At 44.3% G+C, this 21,516-nt stretch overlaps 1 protein-coding gene across 3 annotated transcripts in view; it reads right to left on the minus strand.

Moving 5' to 3' along the window:
* SMC1B (structural maintenance of chromosomes 1B) overlaps positions 1 to 21,516 on the minus strand; it is an 896,774-nt gene that overhangs the window by 36,686 nt on the left and 838,572 nt on the right. For 2 of the 3 annotated variants that reach the window (XM_033952101.1, XM_033952100.1), the window contains one exon: positions 16,150 to 16,260. In XM_033952101.1, the coding sequence (XP_033807992.1) occupies positions 16,150 to 16,260 (111 nt within the window). Of the gene's footprint in view, positions 1 to 16,149; positions 16,261 to 21,516 lie in introns of those variants that run through there. The other variant, XM_033952102.1, reaches the window with a different exon arrangement.

Genomic DNA, 21,516 nt, shown 5'->3' on the forward strand with positions numbered 1-21,516 from the left:
GTATTGCATACTGCTGATGCTGCGATCCAATCTCAATTTGTGCGTTTCTATAGTGATTTGTATGGTCCGGGTGCATGCGACGTTGAGGCTCGGGATCTTTTTTTTAGGGATTTGACTCTTCCTTGACTTAGACGCGCATCGTGACATGCTCAATGCCCCTATTACCTGCCAGGAGATTTCCCTGGCTATTGGCAACTTGAAACTTGCCAAGGCAGCGGGCACGGACGGCATGGGGCCGGAGTTTTATAAGATTTTACAACATCATGTCGGCCCCGCTTTGGGAGCTATGTTTGCGGATATGCAGCTTACTGACAGACTTCTTCCGGAGCAGAATCATGCTCATGTAGTGGTGCTCCCCAAGCCCGGCAAAGATCCTGAACTTGTGGGCTCGTATAGGCCCATCTCCCTCCTTAATCAGGACATGAAGCTGCTCACCGCCATCTTAGCTAAACGCTTGGCCCAGGTAGTCCCAACGCTTGTGCATCCCAACCAGGTGGGCTTCGTGCCTGGTCGCTTTTCTTCGGCTAACATTCTTAAAGCGTTGGTAGCTTTGCGGGAAGGTAGGCCCGCCCTGGAGATGATTTGTTGGCTAGCCTGGATGCCAAAAAGGCTTTTGACAAAGTCGTCTGGCCCTACCTTTTTTGGATTTTGCAACATTTTGGCATTACTGGCTCATTTCTTGCCTGGGTTGTTCGCTTGTACACAGCTCCGACCGCTCAATAGCTCATCAATAGACAGCGCACGGCTTCTTTCCCTCTGAGGCGGGGGACCCGGCAGGGGTGCCCTTTATCGCCCTTATTGTTTATCCTTTCCCTTGAACCCCTGGCGGCTAAGATCCGAGACTCTCCTGGGGTGGAGGGAATTTGAGTGGGTGGAGAGATTTGCAAGATCACCATGTTTGCGGATGATATGTTGCTGTTTGTTGGTAACGCCCGGGTTTCTCTTCCTTGCATAACTTCTTTCATTTCTTCCTTTGGGTCTTTTTCGGGACTTTGTATTAATTTCAGCAAATCTGAGGCCCTTCTTGTGTCTGCGCCCTGCGCCTCCCGCGCTCTGCCCTCCTTTCCTTTTAGGTGGGCGGCGGGGGAGCTTAAGTATCTTGGTATATTCCTCAGCGCTGATTGGACCACTGTCTATCGGCGCAATATCGTGCTTCGTCTTGCCCAGCTTCGCGACACTTGTCATCGCTGGGGGGGATCTTCCTCTGTCTCTTTTCGGTCGTAGTGCCTTAGTCAAGATGGTTTTGCTGCCCAAGATTCTTTACCCTCTGCAGATGATCCCTGTATGGCTCAGGGGGGGGCGGAGGAATGGTCCTATAGATCCTTTATTGGTTCTTTCATCTAGTGTAACCGGCGGGCGCATATAGGCTATTGGAGGCTTACGCAGAGTAGGGAGCGGGGGGGGGGGGGAGCATGGCGCTTCCGGACTTGAGGCTGTATAACGTGGCTGCTCTGATGCGTTGGATACATGAACTTTTTACGATGAGTTCCCGGTTTGCCCCCTCGGGCCTGTTTGATTCTAGGGTGACCCCCCACAGCGCATTGGCCTGTCTTGATGTTCCTCGGTGGTGGCGACCCCGCGGGGGCTGCAATTCTTTGTGGTTGGACTCGTTGAGGCGAGCGTTGCTTTGGTGGCGGCGGCGGATTGGAGGGGGAGAGCGGAATCATTGGGCTTTCCAGTTCATCAGGGGCAATCCTATGTTTCCGCCAGGTGTAGGTAGGCATCGCAGCTTGGCGGCCAGTCTTGGTACTGGTTTTTGCTTGGGGCATGTTGGCTCCTTGTCTTCTGAGACTGGGATTTTCCCCTCGTATTATTCTCTCCGTCGTCACTGGTCTCTCCCTAATATGCCATTTTTTGCTTATTTGCAACTGCGCCACTTTTATGAGGACTATAGGAGGCGGTGCCCCTTGGGATTCCAATTCCTAAGGGTTGACACTTATTTCTCTCTCTCCCTGCTTCTTTAAATTCTTTGTCCACTTGGTATGGATTGGCCCGGACGGAACGGCCGGACTCTCAGCTCTGTCGGGTGGCCTCTAGGTGGTCTACGGACTTGGGGGAGCCTGTTGGAGTTGAGACGCTGGTGGCCTGTTTTACTAACATTACTAAGGGGGCCCGTAATGCTCAGCTACAGGAATTGCAGTTCAAATTGTTACATCGCATGTATATCTCCAGGGACAGAGGAGTAAGAGCGGGTCTCTGGGACTCGGATGTCTGTGTTAAATGCAAGCGTATGCGTGGCACCCTTGTGCATATGTTTATAGAATGTTCGGTATTGGGCACTTATTGGAATGGGGTGCTGGACTTCCTGGCCCATATAGTGGACGTACCTTTTCAATGGTCTTATTTACTCATTTTGTTGGGCTGTGAGGGGGAGGTGCTTGATCAGGGCTTGGGAGTGGATCATTGGCGATTCTTGTACACTGCGCTGTTAGTGGCCAAGCGTGAGGTGCTTCGCCTGTGGATGGATGCTGGTGCTCCTGAAGTGCTGGGATGGAAGCGCTCCCTGGCTGAGGTGGCCAGATGGGAGCTCCGCAGTTGTCAGGGGATGCAGTCTGTGTCTCGACGCATATATCGTTCTCTTTGGGATGCCACCTTGTTGGAGGTTGGCTCTTTACGATTGATTCTGGCTAGCGCCAATTTGATTCCGTAGACAAGAGGGGGGGGGGGAGTATGTGTGGGTTTTGTGTGTATGTGGGGTTGCTTGGGGTATGGATGAGTTGTCTGGATGAATGGGATTTTGGGGGATGTTGTCTTTTCTTTATGTTGAAAAATTACTGAGAGGTACTGACCAGCTTCGCCTGTTTCTACTGTTCTTGATGGGGATTTCTGCTATCGCTGTTTTTTTGGGCTTGTACTCACAGGGGTATTGTGGGGTATGTACCTCCTCCCTTTGGGTTGGAGGTTTCCCGTTTGTTTTCCTGTTTCTTGGCCCTGTATGCTTTCTGTTCCCTATTGCATTGTTGTGGTTGCTCAGTATTTTCTGCTCAATAAAAATTATTTCAAACAAAAAAAAAAAAAGAAGAGGATAAGCACTGTAAAAATGCTAGAGCAAGCTTGGTCCCTTTTTAAGGATACAGTCACCGAGGTGCAAAATCTATATATACTCCATATCAACAAGGGATCCAAGAGGAAAAAGAACAAGGAATCGGCGTGACTCACTGTAGAGGTGAAGGAAGCGATTGGAGACAAGAAAACTTTGTTTAAGGAATGGAAAAGATCAAGGACAGACAAAAACTGGAATAAGCACAAACATCAACGCAGGTGCCATAAGGCGGTAAAAGGGGCCAAAAGAGACTACAAGGAAACAATAGCCAAGGAGGCGAAAAACTTCAAGCTGTTCTTTTGATGTATTAAGGAAATTCTCTTTCACAGAGAAGGTGGTGGATGCTTGTAATGCTTCTAAGGGAAGTGGCGGAGAAGAAAAAAAGTGACAAAATTCAAAAAGGTGTGTGATAAACACAGAGGATCTCTAATTAGAAAACGAATGGTATAAATTAAAGAACTAAGGCTAGTACTGGGCAGACTTGCATGGTCTGTGTCCCAGGCTTTCAGGTAATGAATGCTGTACACATGGTGGTTCCTTTTTCTCTTTTCTATCCTTAAAAGGATGCATGCATGCAACATTTCTTGAAAAACTCTTATCCTTCCAAGCTGGCAAATGGAGTAAAGTGTGTGGCTTCTAATTCCAACCAAACTTTTAGGAATAATGTTAAAACTTATCTTTTTGATAAATTTGGTTGATGTAATCACAATTTTTTTTTTTTTAATTTATCAATTTTCAATTACAATCAAGTTATCACTTGTACAGAAAGAAAAAGTTAAGCAGAAAATAAAATACAGTGGTACCTTGGTTTACGAGCTTAATTCGTTTCAGAAGCATGCTCGTAAACCAAAATACTCGTATATCAAAGCGAGTTTCCCCATAGGAAATAATGGAAACTCGCTTTGATACGTTCCCACCCCCCCAGAGAACTGGCATTGCTCCCCCTGAAGCACCCCTGCGATCCGCCACCCTCCCCCCCCGCGTTCTGGCACCCCCCGCCGTGATTCGGCACCCACCCGCTGCGATTCGGCACCCCCCCGCTGCTTCTTACTGTCATCTGGGCCTCGGCACCAGCACTGGCATGTCCTGTGTGTTGGTGCCGGTGCCCGAAGATCGGCCTCCTCTTCTTGCTGGGCCTTGAGCATCTGCGCATGCTCAAGGTCTGCGAGTTCATGTTCTCTCGAGAATCTCGGAGAGAGCGTGAACTCGCAGGCCTTGAGCATGCGCAGATGCTCAAGGCCCAGCAAGAAGAGGAGGCCGATCTTCAGGTACCAGCACCAACGCACAGGACATGCCGGTGCCGAGGCCCAGATGACATTAAGAAGTGGTGGGGGTGTGTGTGCCAAATCGCGGCAGGGGGTGCCGAATCGCAGCAGGGGGGTGCTGAATCATGGCGGGGGGGGGGTGCTGGATCGCAGCGGCGGGGGTGCCGGATCGCGGGGGGAGGATGCCAGATCGCAGGAGGCGCTGCTCGCAGATCGAGGCACGCTCGGTTTCTGAGGCGCAAATGATTTTGCGAATCTTTTGCTCGTCTTGCAAAACACTTGCAAACCGGTGCACTCGTAAACCGAGGTACCACTGTACAATGTAAATTATGTCCTACTAACCCACTAATCCGATATAACTTAATATAGCTTAACTTTAACTCAAGTCCTCAATAAGAATCCAAGATGTAGTATCAGCGAGATAATAACAAAGAAGTTAAAATAAAGATAAGAAAGGTTATTGGCTGAGACAGGAAGACATGGCTGACGAAGAAAATAGGTTGCCCCAAGAGCAATAACTCCAGGCTTTAACAACAAAAATTCACGTCGACATTTTTGTGTGTCTCGTGACAGATCTGGATACATTTGTATTTTATACCCTAGAAAATCTTTCTGTTTATTCTTAAAGAAAAGTCTTAATAGCCAATTCTTGTCTGGTGTTAAGGCAACTGTAAGAAGGAGTGTTGACGGTTTTGCAAGTTCGCTATCTGAAAGTTCCAAAATTGTAGAAGGAGTTTCATTTTATCTTTATATCTTTTGAGAGTTTTTGTCCCTCCCCTTCCTATTTTATTTGACCTTAATTATCTTTCTTTTTATTAATCAGATATTTCTTTTCCTATTCTTTCCTTGTGTTTTATTATGTTTGTAAAGTTGGTTTTTATTATGTTTTGTAAGATTTAGTCTTTTTGTTAGTTATGTTTGTCTCCCCTAATTTTGTAATTTTATCGATTTGTTCATCGCTTAGAATTTGGAATAAGCGATTAATCAAATTTTATAATAAACTTGAAACTCGAAATATTAAGTAATTGTTGATCATCTTCTTCCTTTAACTTTTCTTCCCTTTTTGTTGGTAAATAATACACTTGGGTAATTGGCGGCAACAAGTCCTCAGAAATTTCCAATACCTCCATCGTGTAACGTTTCAGCATATCTCTAGGAGTTACTATGCAACTCTAGGAAAATTAATCAGTCTAAGATTGCTACTTCGGGAAAAATTTTCTAAAGACTCCAATTTTCTCCTTAAATTAATATTATCTCTCACAAGTGTTTCTGTAATTTGTTTAGAAAAATTCACTTCTTGGGAAGAATTCAAAGTTGAATTTTTTAAATCTTGTAAATCAACTTTAATATTCTTAATTTCATTTTCTTGAGTATTAATTTTGTGCTCTAACTGAGAGAGCTGAGGATTGATAGATTTAGCCAAATCCGCCACTAGATCCCAAATAGCCTCAAGAGTTATCTCTTGGGGTTTCTTTAATGTAGAGAGAGATTTTGAAGAAACAATATCCTCACCAACTGAAATTCCTTCGTGGCTGCTGGTCTCCTGCTCACATACAAAATGTGGCGCTGGGAAATCCCCAGATTCCAAAGGGACACACTCTGGAGATGCAGAAAGTCCATTTCCAAGCTCCCCTGCACATTGTCACTGGCCTCAGGGGAGAGTCCCACATCGACATAAAGAAGACTAAATCTGTACTATTTACTTGGAGAAAAGATATAACCATGACAAATTCTTTTACCCTCAATAATACGATACTGAATTTAGTCCCTACAGTTAAAATCCTTAGTGTAGTAATCGACGATAAACTGACTTACCATGATCATATTTCTCTCACTATTAAAAATTGCTTTTTCAAACTGCGTATGATCAGGTCTATATCCAAATTTTTGAGCCCTAATTCCATTAAGATATTAATCCATTCACTAATAATAGCAAAACTCGACTATTGTAATGCACTATTCCTTAATATCACACAGAAAGAAAAAAGGAGACTACAATTGATCCAAAATACCGCCATTAAATTAATATATAATGCCAGGAAGTATGATCACATTTCCCCTCTACTGATAGATGCTCACTGGCTCCCAATCAGTCACAGAATTACCTACAAAATAATACTTCTCATTTTTAAAACTCTAACCTTTAACGAACCTTTATTTATATCCAAACTATTAATACCTCACACTTCCCAACGTTCCCTTCGCTCTTCTGACCAGAACCTTCTCACAGTCCCCTCTCTCAAAATCATTGGCACAAGAAGAGCAGATATATTCTCCGTGACGGGACCCCAATGGTGGAATTCCCTACCACAATACATTCGAAATGAAAAGGACATTTTAACATTTAAAAAACTTTTAAAATCTTACCTATTTAAAGACGCTTTTAATATTTAAAATTTCAACTTGATTCCAAATCATGCTGCGGTTTATTTCCATTTTCCTTTTGTTTTTCCCTATTTTTCCTTCCCCAATTGAAAATTGTAACTTTTATCCTTCCCTTCCTATCTCATGTTTGTTTATGACAAAAGAACTCTGTTAAAAGTTTACCTCTTCTATGTTCCCCTATTTTTTGACTTTTACATCACTTAGTAATTCTAATAAGCGATTAATCAAATTTTATTAATAAACTTGAAACTTGAATAAACTTGACTTCCGATGGTTCCTCCACCCGCGGGGAACTGGCGATCCGATGAGGAGGGGGAGGCACTCCAGCGTCAGGCCTCAGGGTGGTTTCCAGGCTCAAAGAGGTCACTTCTGTCTCACCCCGGTGCATCTCCAGTGGGCGTTCCGACGCTCCGGTGACATCCCGCACTCGATGCAGAAGCTCATCTATGTTGCCAAAAGCAGTCGAACCTGAGCGCCGAGAGGCTCCAGCGGCACTGCGCCCTCTCCGCTTCAGCATTAGTGCAGGTAATTTTAATAAAAGAAGGAACAATATGGCGAGCCATATGGCGAGACGCTCAGCCAAACCTTTAATCCGCCATCTTGGATCCTTAGCAATCACAAATTTTAATGCTGTTGCTGTACTATCGCTATTTTATCCAGCTTTTCATTATTGTAAGCCGCACAGAACTGAGAGGTATTGCAGTACAAAAATAAAAATGAATGAATTATTATTATTATTATACGAGGGCTGTTCAAAGAGTATCAGACCTTTATTCATAAAAAATACTCGTATTCAGATACAACAATCTTATACTACTTCACAGTAGACCCCTTGGGCTGCCACACACTTCTTCCAATGGTTCTGCCACTGTCAGAAGCAGTGCTGGAACACCTCTTTTGAGATTGCTCGCAGCTGGTCCGTTGCATTCTGCATGATGTCTTCTCTTGACTGAAATCTGGTCCCTTTCAGGGGCATTTTCAGCTTGGAGAAAAGCCAGAAGTCACACAGAGCCATGTCAGGAGAGTAGGGAGCCTGAGGAATCACAGATGTGTTGTGTTTGGCCAGGAAATTCCATATCATAAGAACATAAGAACATAAGAACTGCCATCTCCGGATCAGACCCATGGTCCATCAAGTCCGGCGATCCGCACACGCGGAGGCCCAGTCAGGTATACACCTGATGTAGTTTTAGTCACCCATATCCCTCTATGCCTCTCATAAGGGATCGAGGGGTGACCCTGGGAACTACAGGCCGGTGAGCCTGACTTCAATTGTAGGGAAGATGGTGGAAGCTATGATCAAGGACGGCATTTGCGAGCACATTGAAAGAAATGGTCTACTGAGAACAAGCCAGCACGGATTCTGTAAGGGAAGGTCGTGCTTAACGAACCTTCTGTACTTCTTTGAGGGAATAAGCAGTCGGGTGGACAATGGGGAACCCATCGACATCATTTACCTCGATTTTCAAAAGGCTTTCGACAAGGTGCCACATGAAAGACTGCTTAGGAAGCTGTGGAACCACGGGGTGGGAGGAGATGTGCACAGATGGATCGAGCACTGGTTGTCGGGTAGACTGCAGAGGGTTGGAGTAAAGGGCCAATATTCTGACTGGCGGGGAGTCACAAGCGGTGTGCCACAGGGATCGGTGCTGGGGCCGTTACTCTTCAACATATTTATCAATGACCTGGAAAAAGAGGCAAAGTGCGAGGTCATAAAATTTGCAGATGATACCAAACTGTGCGGCAGAGTTAGGTCCAGGGAGGAGTGTGAGGACCTGCAAAGGGACCTGGAGAAGCTGGAGGACTGGGCAGACAAATGGCAAATGCGCTTCAATGTGGAAAAATGCAAGGTCATGCATATAGGGAAAAAGAACCCGTTGTTCAACTACAAAATGGGGGGGGCATTGTTGGGAGACAGCAGACTTGAGAGAGACTTGGGTGTGCTGGTGGATGCATCACTGAAGCCATCTGCACAGTGCGCAGCAGCCTCGAAAAAAGCCAACAGGATGCTGGGCATCATAAAGAGGGGCATCACAACCAGGACGCGGGAAGTCATCATGCCATTGTATCGAGCGATGGTGCGTCCGCATCTGGAATACTGCGTGCAGTATTGGTCGCCATACCTAAAGAAGGACATGGCGGTGCTTGAGAGAGTCCAAAGGAGAGCGACGAAACTGGTAAGAGGGCTGGAACACTGCCCATACGCCGAGAGGTTGGATAAGCTGGGGCTCTTCTCCCTGGAAAAAAGGAGGCTCAGGGGAGATATGATAGAGACCTTCAAGATCATGAGGGGCACAGAGAGGGTGGATAGGGACAGATTCTTCAGACTGAAGGGGACAACAGGTACGAGGGGGCACTCGGAGAAACTGAAGGGAGATAGGTTCAAAACAAATGCAAGGAAGTTTTTTTTCACCCAGAGGGTCGTGGACACTTGGAATGCGCTGCCGGAGGAGGTGGTCGGGCAGAGTACGGTACAGGGATTCAAACAGGGATTGGACGGATTCCTGAGGGATAAAGGGATCGTGGGATACTGAGAGAAGTATCCAGGAAATAAGTATAGAAACCCGACCAGGTCGTGCATGTGCAAAACCGGAGGGTTAGGACTTCGATGGGAAGATAGGACTTCAATGGGAAACCAGGGTGGCAAGGGGGCCCCTTCTGATGATTCAGACAGGTGACCTGTTTGGGCCGCCGCGGGAGCGGACTGCTGGGCATGATGGACCTATGGTCTGACCCGGCGGAGGCACTGCTTATGTTCTTATGTTCTTATGTGCATCTAATTTGCCTTTGAATCCCAGCACAGTGGATTCCTTGATAACCTCCTTTGGGAGAGCATTCCAGGCGTCTACCACTCGCTGCGTAAAACAGAACTTCCTGACATTTGTCCTGGACTTGTCCCCCCTTAGCTTCAAACCATGTCCTCTTGTCCGTGTCGCGTTGGACAATGTAAATAATTTATTTTCCTGCTCTATTTTATCGATGCCTTTCAGCATTTTGAACGTCTCGATCATGTCCCCTCGCAGCCTTCTCTTCTCAAGGGAGAACAGTCCTAGTTTCTTGAGTCGTTCCTCATATTCCAAGTTCTCCATACCTCTTATTAACTTCGTTGCTCATCTCTGCACCCTCTCTAACAGTTTTATATCCTTCTTTAGGTTGGGAGACCAATGTTGGACACAGTATTCCAAGTGTGGTCTGACCATTGCTCTATAAAGCGGTATTATGACTTTCTCCGATCTACTCGTGATTCCTTTCTTTATCATGCCTAACATTCTGTTTGCTTTCTTTGCCGCTGCCGCGCATTGTGCCGACGGCTTCAGGGTCCTATCTATCAGTACACCCAGGTCCTTTTCTTGTTCGCTCTTACCCAGAGTTGCGCCTGACATTCTATACTCGTATTCCTTATTCTTACTACCTAAATGCATTACTTTGCATTTCTCCACGTTGAACTTCATCTGCCATTGATCTGCCCATTTCTCTAACTGATACAAGTCGCTCTGGAGTTCCTCGCTATCCTCCTGCGATCTGATTGCCCGGCATAGCTTTGTGTCGTCTGCAAACTTAATGATCTTACTGGATATTCCGTCTTCCAGGTCATTGATATAAATATTAAATAGGATCGGCCCAAGCACGGAGCCCTGGGGCACACCACTAGTCACTTTCTCCCAGTCTGAGAACTTTCCATTTATGCCCACTCTCTGCTTTCTGTTTTCCAACCATTTGCCTATCCACCTTTGTATATCTCCCTCTATTCCATGGCTTTGTAGTTTCCTGAGAAGCCTTTCATGTGGAACTTTGTCGAATGCTTTCTGGAAGTCCAAATATATTATGTCCACCGGCATTCCACTATCAATTTGCTTGTTCACGGTCTCGAAGAATTGAAGTAAATTCGTCAAACATGATTTCCCTTTCCTGAACCCATGTTGACTGGGTTTCATCAAGTCGTGTGTATCTAGGTGCCGGACTATGCTATCCTTGATCAGTGCTTCAACCATCTTTCCAGGGACAGACGTAAGACTCACAGGTCTGTAGTTGCCCGGTTCCCCTCTCGATCCTTTTTTGAAAATTGGCGTGACATTCGCTATCTTCCAGTCTTCTGGTATCTGTCCAGTTCTGATTGTCAGATTGGCAAGTTTCTGCAATAGCTCTCCGATTTCAACCTTCAATTCCTTTAAAACTCTCGGGTGAATTCCATCCGGTCCAGGGGATTTGTCACTTTTAAGTTTGTCTATCTGGTAGTATATCTGGTCCAACTCCACTTCAACTGTGGTGAGGCTGTCTTCTATTACTCCACTAAACACTTTCACTGCTTCTGGTATTTTAGCGGTATCCTCCTCCGTAAAGACGGACGCAAAGAAGGAATTTAGTTTGTCAGCAATTTGTTTATCTTCCTTGATGTACCCTTTCCTTCCCTGGTCGTCCAGGGGTCCCACCGCCTCTTTTGCGGGTTTTTTCCCTTTCACGTATCTAAAGAAGGGTTTGAAGTTTTTGGCTTCTTGCGCTATTTTTTCCTCATAGTCCTTTTTGGCATCCCTCACCGCCTTGTGACATTTCTTTTGATCATCTTTATGTATTTTCCATGCTTTGGTTGTTTTCATGTGTTTCCATTTTTTGAAAGAGTCCTTCTTTTCTTTTATGGCTACCCTCACCTGTCTGGTAAGCCATGCCGGTTCTCCCTTACCTTTTGTTCTCCCCTCTTTGGAGATCCTTGGAATGTGTAGATTTTGTGCTTCTGAGATAGTATTTTTCAGTAGGGACCATGCCTGGTCTACCGTTTCAAGTTTGTCCACCTTTTTCTTGAGTCGTTGTTTCACCATGGCTCTCATGCGATCGTATTTGCCCTTTTTAAAATTAAAGGTTTTGGTTAAGGTTTTGGCACGTTTTCTATTCCCGATGTCAAGCTTAAAGTTGATCACATTGTGATCGCTCGTCCCCAGCGGTACCGTAACTTCTACTTCTTTTGTCGGTCCTGTGAGGCCATTTAGTACCAAGTCCAGGGTGGCGTTGTCTCTTGTCGGCTCCTTTACCAATTGTTCCAGGAAGCAATCCCCTAGCACCTCCAAGAACTTGGCCTCCTTGCCGCAGTTGGAGGTTCCTAGTTTCCAGTCTATCCTCGGGAAATTGAAGTCTCCCAATATTATTACATTGCCCGTTTTGCTTTCTTGTTTGATTTCCTCTATCATTTCTGAGTCAGTTTCCTCCGCCTGTCCTGGGGGACGATAGTAAAGGCCAATTTTCGTGTCTGCGCTGTTTTGGCCAGGAATCTTGACCCAGAGGGACTCTAGCTTCTCTTTTGTTTCCGTTGTAGCCACTTCAACAGATTCTATTCCTTCCTGAACATATAGGGCAATACCTCCACCTTTCTGCCCTACTCGATCTCTTCTATATAGTTTGTATCCCTGCAGTACGGTGTCCCATTTGTTTTCTTCATTCCACCATGTTTCTGTTATGCCAATGATATCCATGTTCTCATGTCTTGCTATCGTCTCTAGTTCTCCCATTTTGTTTCCTAGACTTCTAGCATTTGTATACATGCATTTAAGTTCCCTTCGTGTTACCTTTTTGGACTTTCTACTCTTGGTTGTCCTTACAGTTTCCTTTACGGTATCCTTTACTGCTCCTGTGTTATCTCCCATGTTTGTTGTGTGGTCATCCCCTCCTGTGTCTGGGTTGTCCTTTCCTGCTTGTTCTCCTTTGTTGGCTGTGAGGTTGACCTCTCTTGTGTATGAGTAGTAGTCCTTTGTTCCTACGTCAGGGCATCCTGTTGTCCGTACCATCGACCGGTCGTCGACTGTCGGCTTTCCCCTGTCCTTCAGTTTAAAGCCTTCTCTATTGCTTTCTTCATGTTGCCTGCCAAAACTCTTGCTCCTTCCTTGTTGAGGTGTAGTCCATCCCTTCTGTAGTACTTGCTTTTTCCCCAGAACGCCGTCCAGTTTCGCACGAAGTCGAAGCCCTCGTCTTCGCACCATCGTCTCATCCAGGCGTTGATCACTTGCAATTCCCCTTGTCTCTTTCCATCTGCTCTTGGTACAGGGAGGATTTCAGAGAAGGCCACCTTCACCTCCCTGATCTTCAGTTGTCTTCCGAGTGAGCGGAGCTGGCCCTTCATCTCTTCCCTGTCATACTTCCGCCCGCTCACATCATTTGTTCCCACGTGGATAAGCACAGCGGTGTCCACTCCCCCTGCGCCATCTATGATCCTGGAGATCCTGTTGGTCACATCCTTTACTCTTGCTCCAGGCAGACAGGTGACGACTCTGTCCTCTCTTCCTCCTGCGGTGTGGCTGTCCACGTGTCGTATGATGGAGTCGCCTACGATGATCCCCATCTTCTTTATTCGGGAGTTCCTTGGGGGGCGTAGGTCCACGTCCTTGGAGTAGGGCCAGTCATCTTCCTCCAATGCTACTCTTGAAATTGTTTCCTGTTCTTTGAGCGGGGGGACATCTTCCTGTGCTCTCATTTTTCCTCCTGGTGTGCGGTTGTCTCCTACCTCGTCTTCGTTTTCTTCTGTGTTTGCATGGGTGTCTTCTCTATTCACATGGGTTTCCTGAGTACAGTTTTCCAGCCCTGGGATCTCTACGTGGTGCTGATGGGCTTCCTCTATGAACATTTCTAGATCCTTGACCTCGTCGTTTGGGTTGTACTCCACTAGAATCTTCTCCTGTACTCGGATTCTGTCTTCTAGTTCCATCACTGTTCCCTCCAATAGTCTTACCTGACATTTCAAGCTATCCATCTCCATGCATCGATCGCAAATGTATGCCTGGATCCCCGAAGGGAGGTAGTCATACATATTGCAGTCAATACAGAAGACAGGAAAGCTCATCTTCTGACTTCCTTGGGCTTCCATTTCGTGCTTTACTCGTGGGTTGTCTGAGTGATTTGATGTGACCTACTTCTGCTCTTTTTCCTATTGATCCTACCTCCCCCTTACCTTCTGACTTCCTGACTGCAGGCTTCCTATTTGAGTGAGTCTGTTTGTGTTACAGTGCCTGTGCCTTTGTGTGCTTGTGTCCCTTGCCTGCTGCTTCCTTGTGTTGCTTGTCTTGTTGTCTCTCTCGTGTGTGCTGTCTCTGCTCTACCTCACCTTGATTGTATGTGCAGGTTGGTTTCTTTTTGTGTCTGTCTCTTTCTTATCTTCTGTGTCTGTCGGTTCCTTACCGGTCTGTTCTCCTCTGGTGTTCTTGAGAGTGTAGCGCTCGTCCCTTGCAAGGCCCTTCGCGAAGGCGCTCTCGCTAAGGCGTGCGCCTTTACCGCTCGCCTTCGCCGAGCGCCGAACGGCTGGGCGCCGTTGGCTCCTCCCCTTTTAAAGGGGGGGTCCGGCGCTGCCTCTGACGTGTAGGGGGTGGGCGGAGCGTACTCTCGCCGCTTCCCCGAGTCTTCGGCTCTCCTTCCTTCGGCTCTCCTTCCTCCTGCTATTCGGCACCAGCGTCTGTGTGCCGCGTTGGCTCCTCCCCTTTTCAAGGGGGGGTCCGGCGCTGCCTCTGACGTGTAGAATGGGCAGGTGCGTTATCGTGATGGAGCTGCCAATTTCCTGTTGCCCATAGCGTAACGAAGGTGATGCAGAACCTCTTGGTAGTACCCCTTGGTGATTCGACAATCCTGCATTATCAGGGTCCTCACTTGGTCAATGATGATCTCATTTCTGGATGTTGAAGGCCTACCAGAACATGCTTCACTCTCCACTGATGTGCGGCTATCTCTGAAGCGGTTGTATCTGTGTGGTGCCCATTGCTTTGTCCCCGAAGGCCTTTTGAATCTTGTGGATCATTTCCACTTGGGAATTGCCAAGCTTCACACAAAATTTAATGCAGTAATGTTGTCCAACTTTTTCTGTCATTTTGTCAAAAATGAAAATTGGACAGCGCTCACTTACACTTCCTCACTCATCGTTAGTCTGCCGGCGACTGACAGCTTCTGTAGGTGGAAAAAAATTCAAGCATGTGCATTAGGATTGCCTACATACATGCATCAAACCACGCCTCCCTAGCTTTATTTGTTTATGCAAGAAAAAGGTCTGATACTTTTTGAACAGCCCTCGTATATGGTGATTCAGTGTAGGGTGGGCTGGGGAGGGCTTCAGTGGGAACTCAAGTAGCCTGGAACATGAGGACGTTACTGGCCAGACTTTATGGTGGGTATCCTGCAAATAAAGGGATAATTGGGTAGGCTGGAGTAAGCCTGGATAGCAACTCCAGCTGTAGGAACCTATGACAATACCAGGTGGACTTTACGGTCTATAGCTTAGAAATATCAAAGAAAAAAGACAATTTAATCATGAATTTATAATGTGTATAACTAATGGGCAGACTGGATGGACCATTCAGGTCTTTATCTGCTGTCATTTACTATGTTACTATGTTTGTAATCCCCCAAGCTAGTCTGCGTTTCTACATTCTCTGTTGCCTCCTCTTCCCCAGGTGAGCAGCGGATGTGTAGGATGGTGGAAGGACCTCTTAGAAAGACATAAGTGCCATTGTTGTCTCAGTCCTTATCTCATTTTCACATGTGGCTTGCCTCAGGGATCTTCCTCAGATAACCAGATCTGGGGATAGGCCAGCTGTTTGGAATGTGAATATTCATGTACAGTGGGATCCAGTGAATAGGTGATGGTGGATCTCTGTATTCTCAGACATTAATGCGAAAGTAACAGTAACATCTACATGGGAGAAGAGTCTGTTATAGGGAAATAAACTGAGTGTAAAAGACCACTCACTCGTGTATCAATGCTAATGTAGCTTCCCCTGCCACTGGACACACTTTTGCCCTTGAAAATTATATATCTAAAGCCCATTAGGAATTCTTGTGCAATAACAGTGAAGTCTTATTGTAAAGCCTTCTAGTTCTAGGGCCCTATCTCACCAATAGGATGTGTATAAATCGCACTAAGCAGAATGCTTACTTCTGTGGCTGGATTGCTTCCCCCACTCTGGATGGCCTCTTTGGGGGCTTTTTATGAAGACATAGCATCTAGAAAATATATGAAGTTGACCAGGAGCCAGTGGTCCTTCAATGTGGCCTAACTAGGCTGAGCACAACAAAAAAACGGAAACAAAATGGGTGAAAAACCTAACACAGTCCTGGAAATCAGCACTACACCAAAGTGAAAAAAACAAGTGAAAAAAACATTAAAAATAATTAATCTTACGTCTTGACTTGAGCTCCAGTGTTCATGACCAACTAGCTCCATGAAAAGACAAAAACTGAAGGGATCTGGGGTGACAGTGGCAAACGAAGTGGCACAAAAGGTTTTAGTTGTATCTAAGCTGGAGTAGCATCCCACACACAAAGCACTTTCTATTCTGCTTGTCTTTGGAGAACTAATTTCACAATTGTTTGTTTATTTTTTCTAATCATTTGCTAATAAATCTTGTCTGTTAAGGAGTCTTTCAGCTAAAATTAAGACATTAGTAATTCTAAACCTTGTAAGAAATGCATTTATATCGAGTCTTTCTATACCTCTGGACAGACTCCAATCAAGGCATCCGCTTTGGAATAAAATTCCTCCTTTAGAGAAATAACCAGCATCTGAACTTGCTCACGTGCCTGTTCTCTAATATAGCTTGTTACCTAGAAAAAAAAAAGAGATCCAAAATTTTAAATGTAAATGCCACATGTAAGTGCCACATAACCCCCCCACTTTTTATCAAGCTGTACTAGAGGTTTATAACGTGGGCTGGCAAGGTAAGTGCTCCGACGTTCATAGGAATTCCATGAGCGTTGGTGCATTTACCATGCCAGCTCGCACTAAAAACCTCTAGTGTAGTTTGATAAGAGACCCTAAATTTACCGTATTTTTCGTTCCATAAGACACACCCCAGATTTAGAGAAGGAAGACAAGAAAAAACCCCATTCTGAACCAAATTGTATACTAATATATACATGGCATCTTTAAATTCTGTCCCAACCCCCCCCCCAATCAATCATTACTTTTACATACCCCCCAGGACCTTTAAATTCCGTCCCAGACCCCTGGCGGTGCCTTTAAATTTTGGAGGTCGGTGGATGGCTGCCTGCTGCTTGTTGGGGCCCATGGCGCACTAATGCCTGGGCCTGCGACACTTCCCTAATTGTGCCAGTCGCTGGTGCTTCGCAGGGCGGCTGCTGGTGATTACCGGCACGTCGGGGTCAGCAGCGCACAAGCCACAGTAGAACTGAACAGCCATTCAGAAGTGGCGCGTGCCCACGCAGCACTGTGCTTGTGCGCTGCTGGCCCCGATGTGCCAGTAATCACCAGGCAGCCGCCCTGCGAAGCACCAGCGACCGGCACAATTAGGGAAGTGTCATGGGCCCAGGCATTAACGCGCTTGTGTGCCATGGGCCCCGACAAGCAGCAGGCAGCTGTTCACCGACCTCCAAAATTTAAAGGTACCGCCGGGGGTGGGTGGGGGTGGTATATTTGCTTCATAAGATGCACCCTTATTTCTACCCTCTTTTTGGGGGGAAAAAAGTGTGTCTAATGGAGCGAAAAATACGGTACTAATTTTTTCCAAACAGAGGTAGAGGGAGTTTGCCATTTTTAGAATTAGTTTACTAAAGTGCAGTATGTTCTTGATCTTACTGCTGTTTCTTGATTTTTTGGAAATTAATAATACATTGGATTTGATGCAATATGTTTTTAGAGCAAGGCATTCTACAGTCCTTGACTCTATTAGAGCTAATTTTGATCATGGACAGGAATATATCATGGTGTTTTTAGATGTTTCTGCTGCTTTTGACGCAATTCACCATGAGATTTTATTAAATAGACTGTACTCTCTAGACAACCAAGGACTAGTTTGGGAATGGTTTTGTTAATTTCTTACATGACATAATTTTCAAGTATGTCTGGGAAATGAAACATTAGACTGGATACCCATTTCAACTGGAATCCCACAGGGTTCTGGCTTTTCAGCAGTTACGGTATTTAATTTGTGTATGTTACCAATTTGCCGCGTGCACTCCTGTTTGGGTGTCCATTATCAATTAATTTCCCAGTGAAGAATTATATTGACACTACCATTTCTCTTTTTACTGATGTGTCTATAGATGATTAGATCATAGATGACTACTAATAGGTTAAAGCTGAATATTAGCAAATCTCAAATCTTATTTTTAGCGGATGAAAGTGATCCTATGAAAATTCCTTAATTCATTAAGATGGATGATATTAGAATTGAACTTTAAAAAGAGTGTAAAATTTTTGAACTATATTGAATATTAAATTATGTTTTAGGCCACAGGTGAAATCTATTCTATAAGAGGCATTCTTTAGGTCAAAGTTGTTGAGGTGACTGAAAAATCTATTATCTGAGACTTAAGTTTTGTACAATCCTTCAAGTGCTAGTCTTATCAATTATAGATTACTAAATCTTGTTTTATATTGGGCTAGCACAATCTATAAAACGTTCCCTAGATTTGACTCAAAATGCTTCTGCAAGACTTTTGAACGGTTTCTCCAGATATGATCATGTAAATCAGATTTTTTTAAAACTTCATTGGTTGCCTATGTCCTGGAGAAAGAAAGATTAGGCTCTTACCTCAATAACCTTCTTTCCAGTATAAGGGTACAGAAGGCTTGACCAGTGGGTTGCTTTCCCTCAATTGCGAAAATTGCAGATGGCATCATCTAAATTTTTGAACTATGCCTTCTTGTGTCCCTGGGCAGTACCTCAGTTCGTACCAAAGCAATGGATAACCCCCCAAAAAAGAAGAAATAACAAGGAGGGCATGGGGAACTCCCCGAATAATTAAGTCCTTGCAATAAGAACAATTACTTAAACCAATGCACAGTTATAAGAAACAACAGTGGAATCAAACAAGTCACCTAAGATCCTCGAAGTCAGAAACGCCACAAAACCCCTATACCAAGTAGTATATAGTTTGCTAGGGAAAACCCAGAAATAAATCACAATCAAATGCTCCCTAACTAGTAAATAATTCAGTAACTTCTTCACAGAGAAAGTAAAAGATACTGAGAGACAACGACCTAAATAACAACATATCAATAGACAAACATACAAGGGAAACAGGAGACACAATGGAAGAGCTTGAACCAATCACGGAGTTATAGTAAAGAAACTACTAAGAAGAGTGAAACTGAGCCCACCATCCATTTACATATGCCCGATACACCCGATGAAAGAACTTGAAGGCCTGGGACTTGCCTACCGCACAGACCTTATCAATAAATCATTACAGTCAGGAGAGGACCCCCTCAAATGGAAAAGCTCTCAGTCAACAAGCCCATTCTGAAGAACAAAGGAAAAGACCTAGGCGATCTGTTCAACTACAGACCAGTAGCCAACCAACTCTGGGTATCTAAACTAATAGACAAACTAGCCTGCCAACAAGTGTCAGACTTCCTAGAAAACTCATCAAAGCTAAACCAGGCTCAATCAGGTTTCAGGAGATACCTGAGCATGGAAACAGTACTAGTAGTGATACAGGACTCGGTCCTCAAACACCATGCTAAAGGAGAAGATGTGCTGCTACAGTTGGTTGGCTACCGGTCTGTCCAACTCTGTCTAGCTGGACCTCTTGGCAGCCTTCAACCTAGTCCAACACATACTGCTAAAATCGAGATGCAGATAATTAGGCTTCAAAGAAAAAGTCATGGATAGAATCCATCCATAAGATTAATCAGACTAAAAGCAACAGGAAAGAAGCAGACATAGGCGTACCACAGGGATCAGCCATATCACCCATGCTGTTCAACATCTTTCTTCAATCGCTGGGAAAATTAATCAGAAAACAGGGATGGGAATGCTACACCTATGTGGACGATGTTCAACTGGTCATCCCAATGAAGAAATGGAACGTGAAGAACAAGCAGAACATCAAGATGGGCCTACAGTTGAACAAACAATTTCTACTGATAATGTTAGAGCTACGCTCTTAGTATCATTCGTTTTTGAGCAAGACGTGAACATGATTATGAAACTATTCTTTAAAAACTCACAGAAATTATTTGGGGAGCAAAAAGTCTGGATATATCCTGATGTCGCAAAGACTACACAAGAACGGAGGAAAGAATTTCTTTCTATGCGTCAAGATACTATAAAATTGGGAGCAACTTTCTTGTTAGCATACCCCTGTAAATGCTTAGTTAGGTATTTGGGAGTTAAATATACATTTTTTTCTCCTAATCACCTGAAGGAATTCTTGGATGTAAAGAAAATCATCAAGGACTGAGGGGAAATAGAAATTAATAGCTGGTGTTTAGAACATAAAGCCTAATTGTTTAATTAAGTTCCTCGTTAAATTTCTCTCAAAAATTTTCGATTGACCATCCCCCTATTATGGTGGTCTAAGAAAGGAAAAATTATTTTCATAAGTATGAATCTGTAATACTTCTGTATTGTTCTTTCTTTCCTGTATTTAATGTAACAAGAAGTATTCTTGTAATATTTTGTTGAATAATATAAATAAAAAATTCCAAAAAAAAAAAAAGATGGGCCTACAGAAAATCTTCATTGGTTCCAAACAAACGGACTAGTAGACAACAGGAAAAAACAACTACTTCTAATCAACAAATGGAGTGAAAATAGCCCAAGTTACCAACTAACTTTTGAACAGCAACACCATAAAATCATCCACGGAAAGAGTGAGAAACCTAGGAGTATGACTAGACTCAAACCTAAACAAAACAATACACATTCAACACATTGTGAAAAATGCTTATGGCAAACTCTACTGGGTCAGAGGCTAAAACCCTACCTAACCCATCAAGCTATGTCCAATTTAGTAATCCCTGGTACTCTCAATCTTTGACTACTGTAATGCATTCCAAAGTACATGATCAGGCAGATTCAAATAGTACAAAATGCTGCAGCTAGATTTCTGCTGGAAAATTCAAAGCAGACACTACTGAAAGAGTTACACTGGCTCCTGAATGAAAGCAGGGTGAAATTCAAGATCATCTTGCTGACATACAAAATCATTCATCTTTCAGAACCACAATACCTAACAAACAGAATAGACAACCAAAACCAACTCACATCCTACGCTCAAGCCTAGAATACCTAATGGAAATACTGTCTTTCAGAGACATCAAATATAAAAGTGTCAGGAAAAGAAGGTGATGGCCCCAATGTGGTAGAACTCCCTTCTGAGGGAATTAAAACTAGAAAAGGACACCAAAAAAGTTCAAGAAAGGAATAGACACGATACTCTTCACAGAACACTTTAGCAAATAAAGAAAGAACACTTTAGCAAATAAAGAAACAATTAGGGGGAATAGCAACATGGAGGAAACAGCAGGCTAATACTCACTTGGAACATGAAAGGGTGAACTCACAAATACAAAGAAAGATGAATATATGATATACAGAAACTATAACAACAATGTATGTACATAGATAGTATAAATAGGTAAGATAAACATATTTAACTCATGTATTGTAACACAATTACTGAAGCTCGTGTATTGTAACACCTTTACTGAAGCTCATGCAAACTGCTCTGAATTGACTCCCCAGTTATTAGTAGCAGTATAGAAGCTTCCAATAAACATAAACTTGAGTGCAACCAGCATTAACATTTATGAAGCTCCTATAGCCTCTTGCAAAAGTTTTCGCTATAGAGCTACCTAGCACAGGTATGGAGGGTGGACCAGGTAGCCACTCAACAAACCTCCTTAGGTAGAATTGCCCAGGATTCTGCCTATGAAGAAGCCACACCTCTGGTGGAATATGTTCTGAAAGAAATTGGTGACTGTTTACCACAGCCAACTGTATGCAGCCACAATAGCTATGCAAATCCATTTGGAAATGAAGCAGGTTTGCCCTGCTTTCTACAGATGATTTACATAAAAAGATGACCTGAAAAACGAAGACATTCATCCCC

This window comes from Geotrypetes seraphini, chromosome 7 (assembly GCF_902459505.1).
Source record: "Geotrypetes seraphini chromosome 7, aGeoSer1.1, whole genome shotgun sequence".
In the NCBI taxonomy this organism is placed as follows: Eukaryota; Metazoa; Chordata; class Amphibia; order Gymnophiona; family Dermophiidae; genus Geotrypetes; species Geotrypetes seraphini.